A 25,893-nucleotide genomic window follows, 5' to 3' on the forward strand; every position below is an offset into this window, starting at 1 on the left:
TGCTGACCACTTGTTATATGATAAGAACAGAACATATAAGCATCTCATGTAACAGCCATCCTTGCTCCCTCAATGCCAACTGACATCCGGCAGAACTGGCACTACTCAGGGCTCTCTAATAATCCATGAGCTGGAAAAAGAAAAAGTTCTCTTCCACGGAATGGGGGAGAAGAGGGGAAGGGGGAAAGACGGAGGGAGAGAGGAAGGGAGGAAGAAATTTTTAAAGGAATAAGGCCGGGTAAAGAGCAGAAGAATGAATGAATGAATTAATTAATTAATTTTTAAAGGAAAAAGGTGGTGTAAAGAGCAGAAACTGACTCTCCAAGTGAGAGCTTGCCAGGGTCCAAAGACCTTTCCTGTTCCAAGTGCTGGGCACACTTCCATCAGGCCCGATGCCACTAAACATCTGAACCACCCCACTACTTCCTCCCTTCCAACTCTCCAAGTACCAACAGGTGAGACTCCAGCTTCCCAAGAACATCAGCAAGAGAGAGGACACAGCTTCTGGTCTACCCACAGCCCTGTGTCTCACTAGTGTTGAGTCAAGTATTCTGATGTCTATCACTGTCTGTGTGCTTGGCTAATTGAGTCCGCTCCTAATAAGCCTGTCTTGTTCACACAGCCCTAAGGTTGAAGTGATGCACCTGCTCTCCCCAGACCCCTCAGGGAGCTGCCAAGGGGCCTCTGCCAGCAGGAAGCCAACTTGCAAACATCTTGTTTTGAAATTTCAGCAATAAGCCAAAATGAAAGCATGACTTTTCACAGTGATCTCCTGCTCTCTCTTTCCTTAAGTGAACTTACCTACACTGGAGAGGAGAGAGGGTGTCCAATACCATTAACAACAGAATTGATCAAATGACCAGTAAGAGTTACAAGGGAAGTGGAACTGCTGGGCGAGTTCCTCGTGGATATGGCAGCCCTTACACCAAAGTTCTAATCCTGAAGGAAGAGCACCAGGACAACCTGCCCTAAGGTGAGAGACACACAAAAGCACAAATAAAGGTCTAAGCTTTGGACAAATCTGACATCACCAAGGAAAAACAGCACTTGAGAGGCAAATAAACCAACATCACTTATGGACCACATTGTAGGGGAGAAACTCTTTCCATTACATAATGAAGCTACCCAAATTCCAGTCCTCATTTTGCTACTTAAATAATTATTTTCTTTGAGGGACTAGATCAGGCTTCCAAACCAAAAAAAAAAAAAAAAAAGAGAGAGAGAGAGTGGGAATCTGAAATTTGTAAAATTAAAGACTGTCAAGGTCTATTCTAAAAGTTAATTTTAAGTTGTTTTGTTTAAATCCTGGAGGCATTTTCCATAAGAATGTAATAATGCAGGTGGTGACCCCTGAACAGCACTCAGCAATCTATTCAACCCAGAAGGCATTTGGGGCTTAAATGGCTGTTCACTCTTTTCCCTACTGACAGCTCACAATGTCATAAACAACTTATTTCCGAAAGACAAAAACAATCTTTATATATCCTCAAACTAAAAGGTTTATATTACGGAAAGTGCATCTAAGTTCCCACCTAGAGTTTAAGAAGCTACACCCCAACACTGGGAACCAAGGAAATCATAGATGGAGAAAGAACTACCCCCTCTCCAACCACTCTCTGCCCCTGGCTCCTCCAACTCCCAAACACCAGGAGCCACCACAGCCTGGCCAATACATACTCAACAGCTTTCAACAAACAGAGGCAGTAACTAGCTGGGGCTGAGGAGTGAGTCCCAATTTCTTTGGGTAATAGACGACATCAGTTGAAGTTAGATAATAAACTATTGAAGCCAGTGGGCAATTTGTCAAAGAGCTGTCTTTTAATAAGGCTGTTCAGGGTGCCTGGCACACAGCTGGTGCTAATATTTAAAGTCAGAGAAGGATTAAATTGCAGGACTTACACAAGCAACAATGAAACACAGGTACATGTCCACACTTGAGGGTTTTCCTAGAAACCTTCCACTGAAGGAGAACTCACAGAGAAGGTAACATGGTCTTGAATTACAAGGTAAGAGAAAGAAGAGTAAGAGACTGCTGCTGGGTGAAGCTGCAGTATGTACGTAACCACCTCGGCTCTAATCCATGTCAGAGGTGTTTTAACTACATCCTGAAATGGCTCATACCCAGCTGTGGCTCAGGGCACTCAGGATGGGTCTGGGGAAATGGACCTTCAGCTGCCATGAAAAACCATTCTGTACATTGTAGGTTCCATAGGCCCACTTAGGGAGAATCACGCTCAAAATTTTCCTACTTAGAAATGCAGTGTGTACAAATGAGGTTTTCAAATCAAAAGCAAGCCCAGTGGTGTTTCTTTTTAACCCCACTTTGTCTTGTATTGAATCCAAGTTCTGTGTAAGTAATGTGCAGATTTCACAAAAGGTGGTGGTGGTGTCCACAGGTCACCTGCATTGGAGTCACATATCTAGATGTGCTAATCTAGGGCCTCATCCTAAATTCACTGGAGTAACTCCCAGAGGCAGGATCCTGGAAAGACCTGGGTTCCCCAGGCAATTCCTCTGCACAGTAAAGTTAAAAAAAACTTTATAATGCAAAGAATCAGAGGTCTGGAGAAAAATGCCTGAGTTCATTTCCTCCACAGATACATGTACCAGCCCCTCAAGCTCTCCTGAGCCTCTAATAACAAACTTTAAAATAATGGAAAAATACCTACTCATCACAAGGTTACTGAGTCAAATCAGAGTGCATTTGAACTTGCTTGGAAAGGGTAAAAGGGCTAGACAAATACTACTCATTCAAAACAGGTAATGAATGACTAAAAAGCCAGTTGCTGGGGAAACAGAGATGAGATGTAAACACTTGGAAGACCAACATATAAATAATTCTGTATAATGAAATGAATTCAGGGCCTAATAACAGTATCTGTATGAAAAGGGCATGAGCCCACAGAGAAAGAGGAATAATTCTGCACTGATAACCCCCAGAATGACCACAGAAACACACCAAATATGAATGAAGCAAGGCATGTTATAAAATAGTATCACCAATAAGCTAATCCCGATCAAATGGGAACCAAAAGAAATACACAAGCTTCAGAAACATTCATGTCTTTATTCTACTACTAAATAAGCCACAGCCAGATTCCAATCCAATCCTGTCTCCATCACACAGGAAAATAACAACCATTTATTATACGACAGGTACCACACCAGAAACTCTGCATTCATTGTTTTGGAAAACCCTCAGAACACCCTCATGACACTAGTGTGATGTCCTGGTACATACAAGAAAAGAATTCCAAGCAGTCAGGCAGTCATGTGAACATGAATTCAGTTTGGTTGACTCTGAAGACATGTCGACCAGGTGCAGTGGCTCACACCTGTAATCCCAGCACTTTGGGAGGCCGAGGCACGTGGATCACCTGAGATCAGTAGTTTAAGACCAGCCTGGCCAACACGGTGATACCCCATCTCTACTAAAATACAAAAATTAATTGGGCGTGGTGGCAGACACTTGTAATCCCAGCTACTTGGGAGGCTGAGGCAGGAGAACTGCTTGAACCTGGGAGGCAGAAGATGCAGTGACCTGAGATTGCATCACTGTACTCCATCCTGAGCAGCAGAGTAAGACTGTCTCAAAAAAAAAAAAAAAAAAAATCTGTGAATGTGGAATGCCCACCGTTTGTTAAAACAGCCACACTCTATGAGCTTGTCTTTAAGGAAATTTTGTTATGGCCTTTTGGCAAAACACATCAGCCAGAGTTAAAAATCTTTTCTTCAGGCTGCCCTGAGAAATATTTTAGGAGATTTTAGAAGCAGTACATGGCCCTACCTCATTTGGTGAGATCATCATGATTGTTCTTCTGTCTACTGGAATTTCTGATTAATAGTAGCAATAACAATAGCTGAAATTTATCCACCACTTATACTGTGGTAGGCATTATGCTAAGATGTCCACATGGACTGCCTCATGAGGAAAGCACTGTCAACCAACCTCTTTGTACAGATGAAAAAACTGAGGTGCAGAGAGATTAGAAAACTTAACTAGAGCTGGGATTGGAACGTGATTAGCCTAAGTCCGCCACTCTGATTATCTACCATCTTGGCTTTCTGTTGCTTGCACTCATAGTCTGCTGTGACTTCATCATACCACAAGGTTCATTGCCACGTAAGTGTCTCAAGACTCTGGACATAAAATTCCCTAAGTACACAAATCAATACAACTGTTGCTAATAGTCTAGCAAATGAGTCTTATAATATTAGTTACGCATGTTGCAGGAATATGCATCGGTTTTTCCATCTGATTAATTTTCTGGAATCCTGAGCAGCACCATTATTCTAATCCATCCACATAGGCACTCATCACATGTTCAATGTCTACTGCTTGCCAGGTAGGGGTGTTCATAAAAAAGCCCAGCCCCTCCCAACTCGGGCTCAGGTTCCCCCTCACCTTCAGCTGTTTGACCTTCTCTTTTCAGCATCTGGACAGCTCCTACATACTTCTTCAGCTGGACTTTGAGCACCTCGTTTTCTCTGCAGGTATAAAAATGTTAAAAGATATACATTTAAAAAGTGACAACGTGGACCCACGACAAGGGGAGGGGGTGGGTAGTAAACTTGTGTAAAGAAAAACACAATTTGCATGTTTTAAATGTTAATATATTCTCATGATTTAGAGATCATCACAGGAGAAGGCTGTGTTTCCAAGGGCATGTTTGCAGAATGCCTTCAAGAACTTTCTTTCACGAGACAGATGAGCACCAATTGGTTTCAGTGTCCACAAATTTAGAACATGGACACAGGCTGTGCTTAGACTGTTTGAAGCTACCCATCTATCAGGTGTTTATTCAGTGTCAGGAACTCTAGTCTTCTCTCCATTTACAAAAGCATGTACTGAGTACTATGCATTCACCCTAGGGAATGCTCAATCTTTTTATCAACTGTGACATGTAGTAAACACTTATTATCTGCCAGGCATCAAGTCAAGTGTTTGTATGGTATCTCCTTGAATCCTTCCGAAGCACTAACACAACCTTCATTTTACAAATAAGGAAACTGAGGCATAAGGAGAAGCAGTTTGACCAAGTCCACATCCACCCCCATGTAAGATTACACTAAGGAACACAGAACCCAGGCTATGACAGGACCCCACCTACTGAATTTACTTCCCAGGTACACTGGCTGACAACAGAATGTGAGGACCAATGGGGAAAAAACTGCCATTTGTTCAGTATTTAGACTTTACATATGTCTCTCTGAATCAAGCATGCCATCCATCCATTCATTCGTCCATTCATTTGTCATTGAGTGGAAAGATGCTTCACTGAGTAGAAAAATGCACAATGGCCTGCAGTATTCTCCGCATTTTACAGGACAGGAGTTGGATGAGTAAGGTTTCTGACCAAGGATGCCAGTAAAACATACTAGTAAGATCTGAACCCAGGTCTCCCTGCCCCCAAGTGAGGACTTTGTGCCATCTTCTTTAAGATTCAGACTTGATTTCCGATCAGCTCTACCAGAGGGAAGTACCTCTTCCACATTTTCTATTTCTGCCCCCACCCCCTACACCTCAGGTCTTCAGCCTAAGTGCCTTTCAATGTGCTATAATATTTTTTTCTTTCCTTGCAGTGAAAAGAGCTGAAAACTGAGTTTCTTCTGTGATTATAAAAATAAAAATGCTCATTGCAAAATACCCAATCAGAACACATTTAAGAAGAAATGCAAAAACATGCAAAGACCCCAATGCTTTGAAATAAACCCCATTAACATTTTTATATCCATCCTATTATTTATCTAGGTGCACACACACATTCTAAATAATTTTAGGGGGGATTAAACATTCTTCACATCGATTTGCTTTGTGTGAATGTTTGAGGCTTTTTTTCCCTTGTTTACTGTTTCCTTCAACATTTCCCCATGGTAACCAATAGTAAAAACCTAGTATATACCTTTCAGGCATTCCTCCATGCTCTGACAATCACTATCAATCCAATACATTCAGAGCTTCTAAGACAGGATAGTATCAATTTTTCTGAGACTGGGTTGTCTCATGTAATAATGCAGCACAATAAGCCTCTCAGTCTATTTACGGATGGAAATACCACACACTGGTATAGATACGCGAAACACTGACTTAGTTGAAAAACTTGAGATTGCTCATCCCTGGGGCTGAGTGTCTGTTTTCAATGCATCTGACTACATCTCAGCCCACAACGACAGCATTTTCTTTGTATATTGCTTCTCTGTGCTGTATTTTGGCAGATAAAAACATCAGAATCAAACTCAGACACTACCATAGACCTGAGAACTCTATGTTCGTCTCTGAAGCTCTGGAGAAAGTAAGCCACAAGGGAGTCCCTTAGTTATCCCCTCATCCTAGACAAAGCCTGTCATGGATGCCTCCACAGGTGTTTGCACTTCTTCCATCTGTGGCATGAATAGCAAATGTCTGAAACTAAATAACAAGCCCTCAAAACATTTATCAGAGAAAATCTTCCCTGATGGGGACTGTACAGCATGGTTTTTTGTTTGTCTGTTTGTTTCTGAGACAGTCTCACTCTGTCGCCCAGGCTAGAGTACAGTGAGGTGATCTTGGCTCACTTCAACCTCAGCCTCCCGGGTTCAAGCAATTCTCCTGCCTCAGCATCCTGAGTAGCTGAGATTACAGGCGCACACCACCATGTCTGTCTAATTTTTGTATTTTTAATAGAGACAGAGTTTCACCATGTTGGCCAGGCTAGTCTCAAACTCTCGACCTCAAATGATCCACCCATCTCAGCCTTCTCAAGTGCTGGTATTACAGGCTTGAGCTGTCAGACTATAGAGCATGTTTTCCAGGATTCCTTTAGCCATCATCCCGCAGCCCAGCCTACTCCCAGTCTCCACATGTGAATTCAAGTCACATATCTTAAAACCAGGGAAAGAAAGCAATTTATACACATTTCTAAACCACAGTTCATGGAAGAACATTTTCTGAGGGGCCCCATCACCAACACAAGCCACGTCAATGTTTGGCGGCCAGGTCTCCTGTCACTTGCTTACAGTAGTCAGACTGATCCCCAGCTTCCCTGTTCAACTTCAACTCTGTGACCAGCACTAAAATGCTTCAAATAGCCGCTTTTCTACTGTTTTGAAGAAATCTTTTAATAGTGTGTTAAGTAAGATTCCATCTAAAAATCACACCTGGGTGGGTGCAGTGGCTCACACCTGCAACCCCAGCACTTTGGGAGGCTGAGGCAAGCAAATCGCTTGAGGTCAGGAGTTGAAGATCAGCCTGGCCAACATGGTGAAACCCTGTCTCTACTGAAAATATAAAAATTAGCAGGGCATGGTGTTGCGCACCTGTAATCTCAGCTACTTGGGAGGCTGAGGCAGAAGAATCACCTTGAACACAGGAGGCAGAGGCTGCAGTGAGCTGAGATCATACCACAGCACTCCAGCCTGGGTGACAGGAGGAGACCCCATCTAAAAAGGAAAAAAAAAACCTAACACAACGAAACCAAGATTTCTAAAACAAATCAGACATCCATCAAAATGATGACAAACCAGCCACTGGATGGACAACTTCAGGAGCCACAAATTCACCCCAGCCAACTTTGTACCAGCAAACTTGTTAGACTTTGTGAGAAATTAACATTCTCAGGTCTCTGGACCACTGAAATCCCTCTGAATGAAACTCAAACATCTGGCTGGCATGCTGAACACTTCAAGAGGAAACTGGCTCTGGCTCTGACCCCCAGAATGTACTAAGTCTTGTTGGGTTTGGGGGGGCTTTGAGACAGGGTCTTGCTCTGTTTCCCAGGCTGGAGTACAGTGGCACAATTATGGCATACTGCAGCCTCAGCCTCCTGGGCCCAGTCTCCTGAGTAACTGGGACTACCAGGGTATGTTACCATGCCCAACTAATTCTTTAATATTTTTTGTAGAGACAGGATCTCCCTACATTGCTAAGGCTCATCTTGAACTCTTGGCCTCAAGCGATCCACCTGTCTTAGCCTCCCAAGATGCTGGGATTACAGCCATGAGCTACTGCACCTGGTCTCATTTTTTCATTTTTATTTTGAAACAACTGTAGGTTCAAAGGAAGTAACAGAGATCATACCAAGAGGTCTTGCATATCCTTGGCCCAGTTTCCCCCAAAGGTTTATCTTATGTAACTATAGGGCAATATCACAACCAGGAAATGGACCAGGGCACAGTGTATATAATTCTATCCATGCCACTGTTGTGTAACTTTTGCTCCTGAGATTCCTTTGCCGTAGAGCATCTCTTAGGATGGAACACAGATTTGAAGACCCACAGCAGTCAGACAGGATATGCCAATGAGTAAAACAAACCAGGCCTGAGATACAGGGACAGGGAGCAGGAGCACAGCAAACTAGAGAGCTTTTCCCTCACCTTAGCAGTTTTTTTTTTTTTTTTAACTTAGCATGTTACCATCCCAAGAAAATAATCCCCAGAATTTAAATGACTAATTTGCAACCAACAGGACTTGAATTTGTAGACAGAAATCACACAGAACTTACTGGTCTTATCACTACATAAGTCTCCATTATGATCAAATAAAAATGCCTTTTCATGTGACATCTCATGAGATCATGAAATTGATCAGATAATTAAATGCATTTGACCTATGAAAGTCCTCAGAAACCTTCTGAGCATGTGTGAAAGAGACACAGAAATAATGGCTGAGCCCACCCCAGCAGGGATTTCAACCCCAGCACAACTATGTCCCCCAAAGCCTGTCAGCCTCAACAAGACAGAAGCAAGAAGAGCAAGAAAGACCACAGGTCTGCACAATCTCTTGGGTGGTTAAGACTCCTGTGCAGATGTGAACATGCTCCTCCGGACCAGCTAGTTTTGCTAAGAGACGCTAAGGAACTTTCCCTGAGTTATGGAGCTCCAGCCTCTGCTTCCAACCCCCCCAGGCATCTCATAAATGTAAGCAGTGGCCACAGGTGAGCTTTAGAGAATATGAATCAACAGCCTCAAAACTGTATACCTTCTGATGCAGCAACTCCACTTCTAGCAACCTGTATTCAGAAAAGAAAGAGAAGTCTCAAAACATACACATGAGGATGTTGTGAATATAAAAGAAACTGGTTACAAATTATTTGTCTGATAATGTAGGAGTGGGTGGAAAAGTTATAGTACATCCTCCTCTAATAGGATGCTATGGGACTGTCAAAGTTATGATAAATATGTATGTTTATCTCCAGGGATGAACATTTATAACAGACTGATATACCATTAACTGAATGCATCAGAGTACAAAGTATATTTACTATAACCCCTTATGCCTATTTAGAGGTATATGTTTGCACTGGAAACATACAGACCATAATGTTAACAGTGCTCATTTCTATATGATAAAATTGGAAATTTTTATTTAATTTTCCAACAGAGCACTTTTTAAAATGTATTAAGGGTAAGGTTAGAAATACCCACCCCCAGGCCAGGGGCAGTGACTCATGCCTGTAATCCCAGCATTTTGGAAGGCTGAGGTGGGTGGATTACCTGAAGTCAGCAGTTCGAGACCCGCCTGGCCAATATGGTCAAACCCTGTCACTACTAAAAATACAAAAATGAGCTGGGCAGGGTGGTGCACGCCTATAATCCCAGCTGCTCAGGAGGCTGAGGCACAAGAACTGCTTCAACTCAGGTGGTGGAGGTTGCAGTGAGCCAAGTGTGCCTGAGTAGGATTTGGGGGTGGGTATTTCTTTTTCATTTTTTTAAAAGAAATACCCACCCCCAAATCCTACAGTCACATCACACGTAATGATGAAAGGTTGAATATTTTCCCCAAAGACTGAAAACAAGTCAAGCAATTCTTCCCTCACCACTCCTATTCAGCACAATAGATTCTAGCTGAGGAAATAAGGCCCTTCCCACCCCAAAAAAAAACCCATACAGGTTAGAAAGGAAGAACTAAAACTTTCCCTATTCACAAATGACATGACTGCACAAGAAATCCCAAGAATTGACAAAAACGGTTACAGAATAACCGAGGTTTTCAACATCATAGAACGCAGGGTCACATGTGAATATTAACTGTATTTCTAAACACTACCAATGAAGAGAAATTACTTTTAAAAAGAATCATTTATAATAGCTCCAAAAGATGAAACAAATTCATATAAATCTAACGAAATGTGGCCAAGATCTACATGCTGAAAACTATAAAATGCTAACCAAAGAAATCAAAAAAGAGCTCAACACCTGGAAATACCAGGTTCACGGCTTAGAAGACTCAAAACAATTAAGGTATCAATTATTCCCAAATTGATCTATAAATTTAATGCAAGCCCAATCCAAATCCCAGCAGGATTTTTTATAGACTAGCGAACTGCAACATTCATATGGAAAGGCAAAGAAATGAAAATAGCCAAAATCATTTTTGGAAAAGCAGCACAAAGCAGGAAGACTCATACTGCCCACTTTTAAGACTTCCTGTAAAGCTACAGCCCTCAAGCCAATGTCATACAGGCAAAATGACAGACACACACCAACAAGACAGAACAAGGAATCAGGGAAATAAACCCACACACACACAGCAAGCAATGCAACAAAGGTAGGAAGGCACTTCTGGAGAAAGGACAGTCTTTTCCACACATGATTTTGGAACAACAAGACATTCATACACAAGAAAAATAAACTTCAACCGATACCTCACACCTCATACAAATACTAATTAAAACTGGACACAAACAAATGTAAAATAATTTAAAACTATAAAAAGTTTAGAAGAAAATGTCAGAGAAAATTATACCTAACCTGAGTTAGACAAGGAAGAGTTCTAAGAAATAATACTAAAACCATCATCCATAATAGAAAAAAAGTTTAACTGGATATGCTTTGTGAAAGCTTTTTTTTTTTTTTTTTTTTTTTTAGTGGTGGGAGTAGATGGAGTTTCACTCTTGTTGCCCAGGCTGGAGTGCAGTGGCATAATCTCAGCTCACTGCAACCTCCATCTCCTGGGTTCCAGTGATTCTCCTGCCTGAGCCTCCCAAGTAGCTGAGATTACAGGCACCCGCTACCAGGCCCAGCTAATTTTTCTATTTTTAGTAGAGATGGGGTTTTGACGTGTTGGTTAGGTCTGTCTCAAACTCCTATAATGGAATTATAAACTCCTGTAATGGAATTTAAGTAATGGAATATCTACTCATCAATAAAAAGGAATGCACTATTGATATATGCACATGACACCATGCCTGGCTAATTAACTTGGATGAAACTCCAAAAACATTATGCTAAATGTTTTGGGCACAGTGGCTCATGCCTGTAATCTCAGCATTTACGGAGACTGAAGCAGGAAGATCACCTGAGCCTACGAGGTTGAGACCAGCCTGGGCAATATAGCAAGACAACATCACTATTAAAAAAAATTTTAATTAGCCAGGCACAGTGGTGTTCACCTGTAACCCCAGCAACTGGGGAGGCTGAGGTGGAAGAATTACTTGAGCCCAGGAGGTTGAGGCTGCAATGAGCAGTGATCACACCACTGTACTCCAGCCTGGGTGAAAGTGAAACCTTGTCTCAAAAAATAAATGAAATATATTTAAAAATTAGCCAGACATGGTGTCATGTGCCTGTAGTCCCAGTTTCTCAGGAGGCTGAGGCAGGAGGATCACATGAACACGGAGTTGCAGGCTGCAGTGAGCTGTGATCACCACTGCACTGTAGCCTGGGCAACAGAACAAGACTGAAATTCACAAGCAAAAAAATATATATATATTAAAAAGGCATTAATCAGGGAATGCAGACATGCTATGTGGAAAAGGAGTCAGAGGTGGAAACAGAAGAAGCTGGAAGACAGGAGGCTATTACAGTCATCCAGGCAAAAAACGATGGTGGCCAGAACTGAAAGGACTGAAGTGGTAGCCATGGAGATGGAGAGAATTCTGTATTCAAATATTCACCTGTCCAATTCTGGAAAGCCTTGCCAACTCCCTCCCACTCCCAGCCCCAAACATGCCTGCTGGCTACCCTGCAGATTTCTTTAAAAGCATGGGAATGAAAGCAAATCATTGAGTAGGTGACAAGTACCTCTCAAATAGCTTCCAGTGACTGCAATAATTAATGTTTGTAAGTCAAAGCAATTATGCCTGCCCCAATGTCAGAGTAAACAACCAGCAACTTCAGACAGCACTACTCAAAGGAAAATTACTCACAACAAAACTAACGAACCTGTTAAGAACATTTGGTAATCTGCAAGCATCAAAACACCACACTATATACCTGTGGGAATTATGCTTTCCCTAAATGCATAGAAGCACAGCTTGAGGGGACCTCACATCTACTGCCTAGCAGGTACTTAGTAGGCATCAACCATAACCACACCCAACTACAAGAAGTGGCCCAGTGGCCAGGTTAACCAAGACCATGAGTACTGCCCCAAAATAGGCACCAATAAAAGGCAGGAAGGGAGGCACAAATCGCCTGGCTTTGTGGTGTTTGCAGCCACACCTAAGTCTTCAAAGCTCAAGTTCATTGCAAAATAAAACGCCAACTCCAAACTCCCCCCTTTTCTAAGGCATCATAACCGCTTCTGCCTATTGCTACACTGAGTCTATCACACAGTCTTGCACTGCTCTTTACAGAACACTTTTGCCAACACACCCTCAAGTCACTGTCACCATAACAATGATGCTAGTAGCTACCACTTGGTCCAGCACCGCACTTGGTCCAGCATCGCGTGGAGGAGGACAGAAGGGGAGAGGGGTAAGCAAATCTTTTTAGATGCCTGCAGACTGAGATACCTACAGAGGAGCTAAGTAATGTTCCTGGCAAGGAACAGCTGACGAGTGGCAGAGCTGGGACTCAGACCAGACAGTGCGACTTCAGAGTGAAACCGGACCAGTCCTCTACACCAGGGATCCCCAACCACTGTGACTGTCAGGAACCGGGCCTACAGCAGGAGGTGACCAAGCAGTGATCAAGCATTACCACTTGAGCTCTGCCTCCTGTCAGATCAGCGGCAGCCTTAGATACTCATAGGAGCACCAACCCTATTGTGAACTGCGCATGGAAGATCTAGATTGGATACTCCTTATGAAAATCTAATGCCTGATGATCTGAGGTGCAACTGTTTTATCCCAAAACCATTCCAACACCCCGTCCCCATGGAAAAATTGTCTTCCGTGAAACCAATCCCTGGTGCCAAAAAGCTTGGGGTCCAGTGCTCTACACCATCTTTGTGAAACAATCAATCATAAGAGGGCTGAAGGAATAAACCCACCCACCCAGCGCCTCTAGCACTGAGAGCAATAGGGCAAGAGAGAAAGCGAAGGATGCCTTCCAGAGCACCTTCCCCCCAGAGTCACCTTGGAAAGGCTGCTCCCGGGTTCTACCCAGGCTGCTGCCCCGCTACCCAATACACCATGCTCTCTAGGCTAGACCCGTCCCCCTCCCCTCCTCTTGCAGCTGTCAGGGCTCCCAGAGTAGCTGAGACATCCACCTAACAGTCCCCCCACCTCCACTCTGGGATTTGGCCAATCACAGCTCTTCCCTGTTGCCCATACCAGCCAAGCTCTTTCTGCCACCCGCGTTTTTGGTAAGGTTGATCTGATTCTCTGTCTGCAACTCTCCCATCTGCCCCAGGCCCCTGGTGAACAGCTATAAATTTTTTAAGTGTCTCCTCAAAAGCCCTCTTCTCTTTTGAAGTCCTTCCTGCCAACCCTGGCTCTACCACATGGAGTTTGTGACAGCTCCCTCTTCTACCCCCAGCATATTCTAGACAAGCTTTTCTCTTAACAAGTCTCACACTTTAATAGCTGTGGTTTGTGCTCATCTTCCCTTATCTAGAGTATAAGATCCCTGACGACAGTAGCCATGTGTTGAGAAACATTCTCTGCCCCCATGGCTCCCTTATGGAGGATACTTTTAGTTTGCAATTAGTGATAGGTGGGTAACAGCTGCTTATTTGATGTATTTTTAAGCTATGAGTAAATATGGAACAACTGTGTATTAATGAGAATCACCTGTCTAAGAGCAAATAAATAACTGGACGAAAGTCTGCTCGGGGCCTTCAGTCTTGGAGAGCTGTCAGCCCCGCAGGCTCTCAGGCTGTTCATCCCAAGGACAGACCCACTCTGTTTTGCTATCTGGGTGCCTGCCTCTCAAATACCTTCATCCCGCCTGCGTGGGGGTCTTCTGACTGAGCTGGATCTCAGTAGCCATGTCTTATTTATCGCTGTACCAGGAAATATTGCCCTCGTCCAGAAGGAAATGGAGGCTCAGTATAGTTAGTGACTGGCCAAGGTCAATCAGGAGTGGAAGTGGAACTGACATTTGGGTAACTCCAAAGCCTATACCCTCCAGTACTAGGCCAAGGTCCTTCCAGATGTGGTCAGAGGATGGAGGATCTCTTAATGAAGACAGCAGAGGAGCCTCTCCAGAGAGTAAATCTCCCCATAACCCTGCCTTTCCATTCCCAAGCAATTCAGCCCAAAGCTATTAGAGATTAGTTAACTTACAAGGGGATGGATCAATAACTAAATAAATTACAGAAAACTGGAGCCAGGTTTCTTGTCACTGGAAAAGAGAATAATGAATATGTAAAGGAAGAAAGTGAGAAGTCAATGGTGGTGTTGGACAGGGATTGAAGGTATCAGTGTGAACACACAGGGCCATTTCAAAAGGATACAGAAGCCAGCTCATAAGAGTTCCCACTGACAAATGAGATGGATGGGATGGATTCAGCTTATAATTCATTACTATCACTGTTTTGATGCTTGGATGCTCTGAGACTATCCAAGCATCAAAACAGTGATAGTAATGGCGTATAAGCTGAATAAAATACAAACTGATGAATCCAATATTAATTAATGGAAAATTTAATGCATAATAGGATATTTACAGCTCAAAAACCTCCCTACAGAATACATATTAATTGTAAAGGGGAAACTCCACAGGGAGGGAGCATAACAGACATCATTTTAATCAGAAGATCAAAGTTAACATCAGGCATGAAACAAATCAAAGCCATGCACCACCTGCTAGGACACACTAGAAATAGGCATCGCTGTAACATTCCTACCAAAGATGCATAAACTGCATCTAATCAAAAGGAAACAGCAAGCAAACCAAAGGCAGGGACATTCTGACAATAAACTGGCCTATCATCTTCAAAAATGTCAAGGTCATGAAAGTCAAGAAAAGAGACAACTGTTCTAGCCCCAAGAAACATAAAAATTATACGCAATGTGTCATTCTGGACTCTACCATTCTGCAAGAGAAGAGGTTGCTGGGACTACTGGTTAAAGTTGAGCGTGATGTGAAGATTAGACAGCAAAAATGTGTCGATGTTAATTTTCTAACTCTGATTGTTATATTGTTATTACAATGGAGAATGTTTTGCTTGTAGGAAACACATGAACAGATTCGGGGTAAAAACCTTCAAAGTAAAAAGCAGATTCCCACGCCCCTCTCTGTAAACATGCTCTCCGGGTGGAGCACGGAATCTGTATTTTGGCAAGCCTCTAGACACTTCTGGGCCACTCTGGCACCTGGGAGCCACTCCCTGCCCTGTGCCCCCCTGCCATATCATAATGGTAACAATTACTGCTCATAGCCCTGTTCAGACAACAGTGGTTTTTGCCCACATGGAAGAAGTCTAGGTAACTTTTCCTTTCCTTCCAGTTTTCTCTAATAAGACAGAGCAAGGGCTGCCAGGGGACTCAAATTCCAGGATGTCTGCCTTCCTCCTTGGCTGTTCTCTGGATTGAGCTGTGTGGCATCTCATCTCTGCCAGCTGGAGAGGGTGGAGGACGGAGCTGTAAAAAGCTTGTTTGATTTTTAGTACTCTCTACCCCTTACCATCGTTGCACTATTTTATACACCCCATCTCATTAGCCACCTGGTAAATCCCACTCAGAATGGCACACTGGCCCCTGCGCTGCATATCCAGAGCCAGAGAAATAGCCCAAACAACTCATCACTCAAGAAGGTAATTAATTACAGATGACATACACTCAAAATATCCTGAGTGCAATGGGAAAATTACAGGGTTCCAAACTTAACAGCCGGAATCATACTTGTCAGTCCTTCAGCCCTTTGTGCCATTAAAAAGTGTTTGCAGCTGGGCAAGGTGGCTCACACCTGTAGTCTCACCACTTTGGGAGGCCCAGGCAGGCGGATCACCTGAGGTCAGGAGTTTGAGACCTGCCTGACCAACCTGTAGAAACTGTATCTACTAAAAATACAAAATTAGCCAAGTATGGTGGCATGTGCCTGTAATCCCAGCTACTCGGAGGGGCTGAGGCAGGAGAATAGCTTGAACCCAGGAGGCAGAGGTTGCAGTCAGCCAAGATCTTGCCACTGCACAACCTTGGCAACAAGGGCAAAATTTCATCTCAAAAAAAAAAAAAGTGTTTGCTTTGAGGTCAGACAGCCCTGATGGGAATGCTGGCTCTGCCCCTGTGTGAGCTTGGACAAGTCGCTTAACCTCTCTAAGTCCCAGTTTAGTATTCATAAAATGGGATGATGAAAGTACCTACCTTCAGAAACTATAGAGAGAACTAAAATAAGTATGTGTGTATATAAATATACGTAAAGTGTCTGGCATATGGTAAGTATTAAATGTTAGCAGTTATTAATATGCTGTCATTATCAGCATCATTAATAGATGCAAACCAGGGCTCCAATGTCATTATATTCCAAATCAAGGTCATCTATTTTCTCCTAGGGAATGAGGACTAGGGAAACACTTGGAATAACATTCAAATCATCACCTGGACATATTTCCAGATTAAAAACCAAATTACTGGGTCCCCTTCACCCCTCCCCAACCCCGCTCATCCCCTAGCTAACTCCTGTGGCATGGCGGATTCACCTTCACCCCTTCAGAAAATAATTATCCAATTTCTCTCAGCTGCTTCAGGTCCCTTGAGGGATGCAGCATTTCCCAAAACAATGGGAAGGTGAGGGAGCCTCTTGCAGACTGAACTGGACTTCCATGTAAGCCAGTTTGGGATATCCAAGGTACCTCCAATATGACAACTCGCCTTTTAAAGGAGTGAATGTAAGCAGTACCACTGCATGGAGAGGTAAGTAAACACAAGTCTGGCAACCCAAATAAACACCTTCAAAAAAAGGGGGTGTGGGGAGAAAGAATGGGCAACAGAAACTGCTATGAAATAGAAAATTGTTTCCCCGATGAGCCTCAAGAAGAATAAGGAGCAGCAGATGGAGAGAATGCAACTGGGAGCCTATCCCGGGTTTTTTGTTTGTTTGTTTTTTTAAGACAGAGTCTCTCTGTCACCTGGGCTGGAGTGCAGTGACATGCTCTCGGCTCACTGCAACCTCTGCCTCCTGGGTTCAAGCTATTCTCCTGCCTCAGCCTCCCAAGTAGCTGGGATTACAGGCGTACACATCCAGCTAATTCTGTAGTTTTAGTAGAGATGGGGTTTCGCCACGTTGGCCAGGCTGAACCTCCTGGCCTCAGGCAATCCACCTGCTTTGGCCTCCCGAAGTGCTGGGATTACAGGCGTAAGCCACTATGCCGAGCTCTATCCCAGATCTTTCAGTGTCCCAGGCATAGAGGGACAGGGGAGGTAACAGAACAATGAAGCATGCCAGGGGGGCACACACAGAGGCACCTTGTGAGTGGTGGGGCCCATGGCAGAGTACAGAATGTGTGCCCATTGTTCCAGGACTCAATACCAGGCAGACAGAAATATGGCCTTGTGTGGCCAGATCTTCAAACTCTTCAAGAGCAGCTGAAAGTCCAGATTCCTCTGGGACACATCAGGCCTTTAACCAGCGATTCACTGTTTTTCAAACATCTCACGTGCCAAACACAACACAGCTGTGAGCCACAGTCTGCCCTGGCCACTGAGTGCTACATCTCTCTTGACTTTGACCTCCTGGCATTGAGTGTTGCCATCTGTGAGACCAGAAGTCTACTTGCTATAGTATCTCTTCATTAGGCCAAAGGAGATGGATTAAAACCTTTGAAATCCTGTCAGAAACACATAATCTGAATCTAAGCATGAGAAACAGCTGAGAAACCCAGATTAAGGGATGTTCTACCAAGAACTGGCCAGAAGAGGGGAGCCAAAAAAAAAAAGTTAAGATCATGAAAGTCAAAGAAGCCGTGGAGATATTCCAGATTCAAGAGACAGGCCCCTTCAGCGCAATGCGTGATCCTGGACTGGATCCTAGATCATGCAGAGAGATTAAACATGAAAGGTTTAGTTGGCCCCATTGGTGAAATATGAATACAGACTAAATATCACATCATAATGCTGCATCCGTGTTACATCACACCGTAGTCCTGTAAGAAAGTACCCTTGTTCTTAGAAAATTATGTACTTGAGTATTTAGGGGTAAATGGGCATGATGTTTGCAACTAATTCTTAAATGGATCAGGAAAAGTTGGTATGCATACACAGAGATACAGATACAGATAAATCTATCTCCAATATAGCAAAATATTAACAACTAGTGACTCTGCAGAAGGGCACATGGTAGTTCTTTTTTATCTCTGCCATTTCTGAGCAAATCTAGATCACTTCAAAACAAAGCCTTTAAAAAAGAAATCTCTTTAGAAATGAAAAACTCCAGCCAGGCACAGTGCCTCAAGCCTGTGATCCCAGCACTTTGGGAGGCTGAGGCCGGCAGATCACAAATTCAGGAGATTGAGGCCAACATGGTGAAACCCCATGTCTACTAAATATACAAAAATTAGCTGGGTATAGTGGCACGTGCCTATAATCCCAGCTACTTGGGAGGCTGAGGGAAGAGAATCACTTGAACCCGGGAGGTGGAGGTTGCAGTGAGCTGAGGTGATATCACGCCTTTGCACTCCAGCCTGGGCAACAGAGCAAGACTCCATCTCAAAAAAAAGAAAGAAAGAAATGAAAAGCTCCCAACAACAACAACAACAACAAAATATATATATATGAATTTATAATAATGGTCCACACAAAAAATTTGTTTGGTCAATATAAATACAGCATATTAAATATTAAACAGTATGTGGGAATAACAAGGCCCACCAACTATGATTACTTTGAAAAATACTGGGGTTTTGAGGGGTGCAGTTCACCTGTCTCCTCTGTGACAATTCCAGCAGAGCCACTGACATAACCTAGGAAACACTTTGAGTGGCATCTGAGAACAAGGAGTACAATCACTATTATCTTGCAACCTGCATCTGAGCAAAGTGGGCAAGACCTCGAATGCGTCCCTTTCCTACAATGCAGAGGCATGGCATCTGGGGATTGCAACTGCTGTGTAGTTGTTGTTGCTGATAATGGCCAGAGGGTAAGACATCCTGCATGTGAATACCAAAATAAAAACTCAATTTGGCTATTGCACAAGTCACAATAGTCTCATCAAATCTAGGCCTCTTGAGACTACAGGCAGAAACACAGACTGCGAATACAGCAAGGGTAAAAAGATAACAAAATACAATGGCAGCCTTGCAGTGGAGAGAGAGAGAGAGAGGAGGTGACTGAAAGAGGGAGATCATCAACAAGCACCCAACAGAAGAACCACACCCCACTCACCTGGCCGGCTAGAACGCATGCTTGTGGGGCAAGCAGGAGGAAGAGTGAGAAAAGAGAGGGAAGAGAGGGAAAGGAGGTGGTTTTATAATTAGGTGCAAACTTGGCCTTCCTGGCCAAGTACACTCCAGTTCCCCCAAAGATCCCTCCCCACTCCCTAGTCTTTCACACATGGCTGATTCATTCACTTCCGTTATGTACCTGGCCCCTGTAGGAATTCCAGTTTGAGACCCCTACTGCATATGAACTCTGGGACTCCTACAAATTCCACAGGCAGCTGTGGACTGGGAATCTCAGAACCAAAGCAAGGACTTGGTATAAAAACTAGGTGACCACAGAATTCTAAGTCCAGGTTCATACAAACAGCCTTTCCTGTGGCGCTTATGGTTTGGCAACCACGGCAAAACTGCCATTAACCCTCCTCAAATATGCACCTGGCCCTTGATACAAACCAGTCCCAAAGGATCCAGCCAAATAAACCACATTTCTGAAGAAACAATGATTTTCCCCTTGACAGCTAATGACTGCAAGAGTTGGTACAGCAAAAGGAAAACAAGACTCCCTCAAGCCGTCTGTCACTGCTGCTAGTCTATGCTTGAGTAAAACATGTTTCTGCTATGTTCCATTCCAACCCATACCTTGGAGATGAATTGTGGAAGAACTACAAAAGGCATTTCTAGGAAGTGTCTATTCTCTGGCCTCCAGGCTCCCAGTACAAAACTTAAGAGAGCCAAGACAGTGTACCTGGAAGCCTCTTAAGATGGCTTTTACAGGTCAGTGCCCAAGCGTGAAAGGATTCTGTGGATTCCAGGAAGCATACAAGGCTTAGGAAGTTGTAAGACCACAAGGGAACTGGATGCCATTGTTTACAAGGTAAACTGGAACTCTTGGGAATAAGGCTACCAGCAGGAGGCTCTAGGAGATCTGAATCTTTATTGCTTTTCTTTGTAACAAGGCTGTTCTTCAGCCATGATCTCCTGAAAATCAGCAACTCTGGGCCTCCCCAGTTTCTACAGCCCAACATTCAGCAAGGTATGTAGCACACAATTCAGCCTCAGGGACCGTCTGATGACATCCAACATGAAGCTAGCATACAGACCTTGTTTGGATCCTGACTCAGGAGGAAAGGGCTATAAGAGACATTTTAGGAACAATTAAGGAATTGTGAATATGAACCATATGTTAGATACTGTGGAATTACTGTCCATTTTCTCTAGCATAATATTATTACAGGAAAGGCATCCTGATCCAGGCCCCAAGAGAGGGTTCTTGGCTGTCACACAAGGAAGAATTCAAGGGGAGTCTGTAAAGTGAAACCAAGTTCATTAAGAAAGTAGAGGAGGCTGGGCGCAGTGGCTCACACCTGTAATCCCAGCACTTTGGGAGGCTGAGGCGGACAGACCACGAGGTCCAGAGACTGAGACCATCCCTGGCCAACATGTGAAATCCCATCTCTACTAAAAATACAAAAATTAGCTGACTGTGGTGGCGCATGCCTGTAGTCCCTCTATTGAAGGGTGAGGCAAGAGAATCGCTTGAATCCGGGAGGCAGAGGTTGCAGTGAGCTCAGATCGCACCACTGCACTCCAGCCTGGCAACAGAGTGAGACTCTGTCTCAAAACAAAAAAAAAAAGAAAGAAAAGAAAAGGAAGTAGAGGAATAAAAGAATGGCTACTCCATAGAGCAGCCCTGAGGGCTGCTGGTTGCTCACTGTCATGGTTATTTCTTGATGACTTGCTAAACAAAAGGTGCGTACCCTTTTTAGACCATACAGGGTAACTTCCTGATGCTGCCATGGCGTTTGTAAGCTGTCATGGCACTGGTGGACTGTCGTGTAGCAGTGATGATGACCAGAGGTCACTCTCATCGCCATCTTGGTTTTGGTGGGATTTGGCTGGCTTCTTTACTGCAACCTGTTTTATCAGCAAGGTCTTTATGACTTGTATCTTAGACGTCCTATCTCATCCTGTGACTTACAATGCCTTAACCAAAAAAAAGAAAAAAAGAAAAAAGAAAGAAAACAATTGCTCAGGATTCAGTATACAACTGTTAAAAGAAAAAAAAATACCTTAACCATCTAGGAATGCAGCCCAGTAGGTTTCAGTCTCATTTTCCCTAGCCCCTACTCAAAATGGAGTTTCTCTGGTTCAAATGCCTCTGACAATACTATGAGGTAATGTAGGAGAATATCCTTGTTCTTAGGAGAGAAGCACAGAAGGATTTAGGGAAAAAATCATAATGTCTTAAACAACTTTCCTATCGTTTAGAAAAAGTTTATTTACATAAACACATATCTATACATAGTATGTATCTCTGTACATTTCTGTTTATTCATTTGTTTATTTAGAAAAACAGTGAAAAATGTGCAAAAAACAAGGTGCATCTAGGTAAAGGGTAGGTATATTCAAGTTTACAGTACTAGCACTTTTCAGGTTTGAAATTTTTCCAAATAAAAAGGAGATTTTTTAAAGATAAGAAGTATTTGGATGGGTGCCATGGCTCATGCCTGTCAACTCAGCACTTTGGGAGGCCAGGGCGGGAGGATTGCTTGACCCCAGGAGTTCAAGACCAGCCTGATCAACATAGGGAGATTCCGCCTTTAAGAAAAACTAAGGCCAGGCATGGTGGCTCACACCTGTAATCCCAGCACTTTGGGAGGCTGAGGCAGTCGGGTCACAAGGTCAAGAGACCAAGACCATCCTGGCCTACACGGTGAAACCCCATGCCTACTAAAAATACAAAAATTAGCTGGGTGTGGTGGTGCACGCCTGTAGTCCCAGCTACTTAGGAGGCTGAGGCAGGAGAATTGCTTGAACCCAGGAGGCAGAGACTGCAGTAAGCCAAGACTGTGCCACTGTGCTCAGCCTGGTGACAGAATGAGACTCCAACTAAAAAAAAGAAAAACTAAAAAATTAGTCTAGTGTGGGGTACACGCCCACACTCCCAGCTACTCAGGAGTGTGAGTCAGGAGGATTGCTTGAGCCCAGGAGACTGAGGCTGCAGTGAGCTATGATCTACTGCACTCCAACCTGGGTGACAAAGCAAGACCCTGTCTCTACCCCCAACAATAAAAAAAGAAAGAAATTTTTGAAGGATAAATAAATAAATCCATATGCAAGACTCAGGACATCTTTTTTTTGAGACAGTCTCGCTCTGTCACCCAAGCTGGAGTACAGTGGTACAAATCTCAGCTCACTGCAACCTCTCCCTCCCAGGTTCAAGCGAGTCTCCTGCCTTGGTCTTCAGAGTAGTTGGGACTACAGGTGCCCACCACTATGCCTGGCCAATTTTTTTGTATTTTTAGTAAAGATGGGGTTTCACCATGTTGGTGAGGCTGATCTCAAATTCCTGACCTCAAGTCAACTGCCCCCACTGCCTCCCAAAGTGCTGTGATTACAGGTGTGAGCCACTGCATCTGGCCTCACGATGACATTTCTATGTCTCATTGAGGGTAAAAAGATGAAACTGAGGCTGGAGGTTAACTGGTTGGGGGTGGTAGGAGCTCCTGCCACCTCAGTAGTACCCTGAGTGCTGAAGGAATCATTATCTCTGCCCTCCCATGAACCGACTGGCTGGCAAGATCTGCTCTGAATGAGCAAGCATTAGCAGCCATCAGAGTAATTACTTTTGTGAAGCAAAATGAGCTCTAATCCAGTGTAATCAATTGGCCTGCTACCAGCTGCTTGTTCGCCTTTAATTTCACCCTCCCTGGCAGCTTCCTTCCTTTGTCCTTTGTCCAGTGGGATTATTATTAAAGGGGGATTTATTAGTATTATTTTAAATGCCTGTTTAGAAAGGGATTCTGGAAAGATGACAGTGACAGCAGCATTATTTTTTAATCTTTCAAAATCCTCCATTAAAAAAAAAAAATAGGCTGGGCACAGTAGCTCACACCTGTAATCCCAACACTTTGGGAGGCCAAGACAGGCAGATTACCCAAGGTCAGGCATTTGAGACCACTCTGGTCATCATGGTGAAGCCTCTCTACTGAAAATACAAAAACATTACCCAGGTGTGGTGGCACATGCCTATAGTCCCAGCTCCTTGGGAGGCTGAGGCAGGAGAATTGCTTGAACCCTGGAGGCGGAGTTTGCAGTGAGCTGAGATTGCCCCACTGTATTCCAGCCTGGGCAATAGAGTGAGACTGTCTCAAAAAAAAATAGTTAGCAAAAGCTCATGGACAGCATTTATAACAAAGCTAGGTGACAAGGTACCCCCACAAACCCCAAAATATAAGCAGGCGAAGATAAAGTTACAGCCACAAGTCCTACATGACATCTGTGTAGAACATAGAGGGAAGCCACAGATCTGATGAAAAGACCCAAGAAGGACCCCCCAAAATCACCAACAGACCCTCCAAATCATTGACAGGCCCCCCAAATCACCAACAGACCCCCCCAAATCACTGGAAGCCCCCCAGATCACCAACAGGTGATCCCTGGAAGGAAAGTATGAAAGGAAAAGACATCTTGGGGCCCCCAAATCACTAAGCTAAAGGGAACAGTCAAGCAGGGAACTGCTTAGGGCCAACCAGCCTTCCATTCTATTCAAAGTCTCGCCTCCGCTCAGATGAGACAAATGCCTATCTGATTGCCTCCTCTGGAAAGGCTAATCAAAAACTCTAAAGAATGCAACCATTTGTCTCTTATCTACCTAGGACCTGGAAGCCCTGCTTTGAGGTGTCCTGCCTTCCAGACAGAACCCAAGATCATCTTACAGATGGTGATGGGTGTCTCCTGTCTCCCTAGCATGTATAAAACCAAACTTTGCTCTGACCACCTTGGGCACATGTCATCAGGACCTCCTGAGGCTGTGTCATGGGCGAGTGTCCTCAACCTTGGCAAAATAAACTTTCAAAATTAACTCAGACCTGTCTCAGATATTCAGGGTTCGCAAAAGCATGTTGGGCCAGATTGAGAAGTGCAGTAAAACCAGGAGATCGTTCCTCTCCCCTAGCAGATAAGCGCAAGAAGATCCACAGTGACCCAGGCCCACCTCCACTGACTCTCAAAAGTGGACTGCCAGGACTCCCTTCCAGCACTGGGCCCTGCAGTAAGGGAAAAAGCTACAGAAGCAGAAGCAGAGTTTAGCTGGAGCGAGACACTAGAGCAGAGGGAAAAAGAAGGTCCAGATGTCATGGGGGAGGAGAAGAGCCAGCAAAGCTCAGAAGACAAGCTGCGATATATCCACCACCACATGAAAACAACAGAAGAGAGAGAGCTCTGCTTCCTCTGCCACTCCTCCCTCTGAAAGTTTAATTTCCTAACTAAACATGCAGAGAAGCAACAAGGAAGTATCCAATAAAATCCTACACAACATTATGAAGAGAAAGAAAGAAATTAATAGAATACATCTGCAGATAAAGATATGCTGGAAATACTCGTGTGACTGTGACCTGCTGCAAAACAAGCTGGAAGACAATACAAAAATGACAGAAGACCTAAAAGAACAACAGTCACCAGAACCAGAAAAACGCAGTGAGGTGACCAAACTCAGGAAATTAAAGAAAACATTTCAGAAATGAAGACCAACCTAGAAGGAAACCTAGAAGATGAAAAGAACAAGCTTTTAAAAAACTAAAAGGAAATGAAGAAAGGGACAGATTTGAGAGGAAGTGACAAATACTGAAGACAGAACAATAAGATAAACAGAAAAGAGACGTCCCTGGAGAAGAAACCAAAAGAACAGATACTAAAAACTCAATTCAAAAAAACTGTGTTGGAATGAAGAGATTTGAAGTTACATATTGAAAGAGCTTGCCGTGAACCTGAGAATACTCACTGAATGACGAACACCTAGATAGATTCTAGAAAATCGCTGAACTTTAGAGAAAGAAGAATTCCTTTGGACAAGTTTTCTAAGTAGAAGAAAACTAGATTACTACCAACTTTAACAGCAACTCCTCAAGAAAATGTAGTAACATATTTAAGATTCTCAGAAAACGTGACCTACAAATTTTTCGATCCACGATACAGCTTTTCAAGCATGAAGAACAAGATGTAACAACTCTGGGGATACCTTAACCATCAACAGTCCCTTACAGAATCTATCTCAGATTAAGCTTGCAATAACCAAAATGACTAGCGAGATATCAACAGAGCATTCAACTTAAACTTAACTACGACCAGGATTCAAAAGGAATGAGTGAAGTATACATTAGCCATATGCTCAGGTAACATAGATTTAGATTGAGTATTTTCTTAAAATGAAAGAAAGGGAAAGCACATGCCAGTTTTTTGTTTGTTTGCTTTTGAGACAGGGTCTCACTCTGTTACCCAGGCTGGAGTACAGTGGTGCCATCACAGCTCATTCAGCCTCCAACTCCTGGGCTCAAACGATCCTCTTGCCTCAGGCTCCCAAGTAGCTAGGACTACAGGTGTGCACCACCACACCTGGCTAACTTTTTCTATTTTGTAGAGATAGGTCTTCG

At 43.6% G+C, this 25,893-nt stretch overlaps 1 protein-coding gene across 2 annotated transcripts in view; it reads right to left on the minus strand.

Annotated features, from left to right (window-relative positions):
* SNX29 (sorting nexin 29) overlaps positions 1–25,893 on the minus strand; it is a 596,058-nt gene that overhangs the window by 374,882 nt on the left and 195,283 nt on the right. For both annotated transcript variants that reach the window (XM_064362489.1, XM_064362490.1), the window contains one exon: positions 4,406–4,488. In XM_064362489.1, coding sequence (XP_064218559.1) covers positions 4,406–4,488 — 83 coding nt within the window. The remainder of the gene's footprint in view (positions 1–4,405; positions 4,489–25,893) is intronic.

The sequence above is a fragment of the Aotus nancymaae genome, unplaced genomic scaffold (assembly GCF_030222135.1).
Source record: "Aotus nancymaae isolate 86718 unplaced genomic scaffold, 86718_ANA_hifiasm-v0.15.2.pri h1tg000049l, whole genome shotgun sequence".
In the NCBI taxonomy this organism is placed as follows: Eukaryota; Metazoa; Chordata; class Mammalia; order Primates; family Aotidae; genus Aotus; species Aotus nancymaae.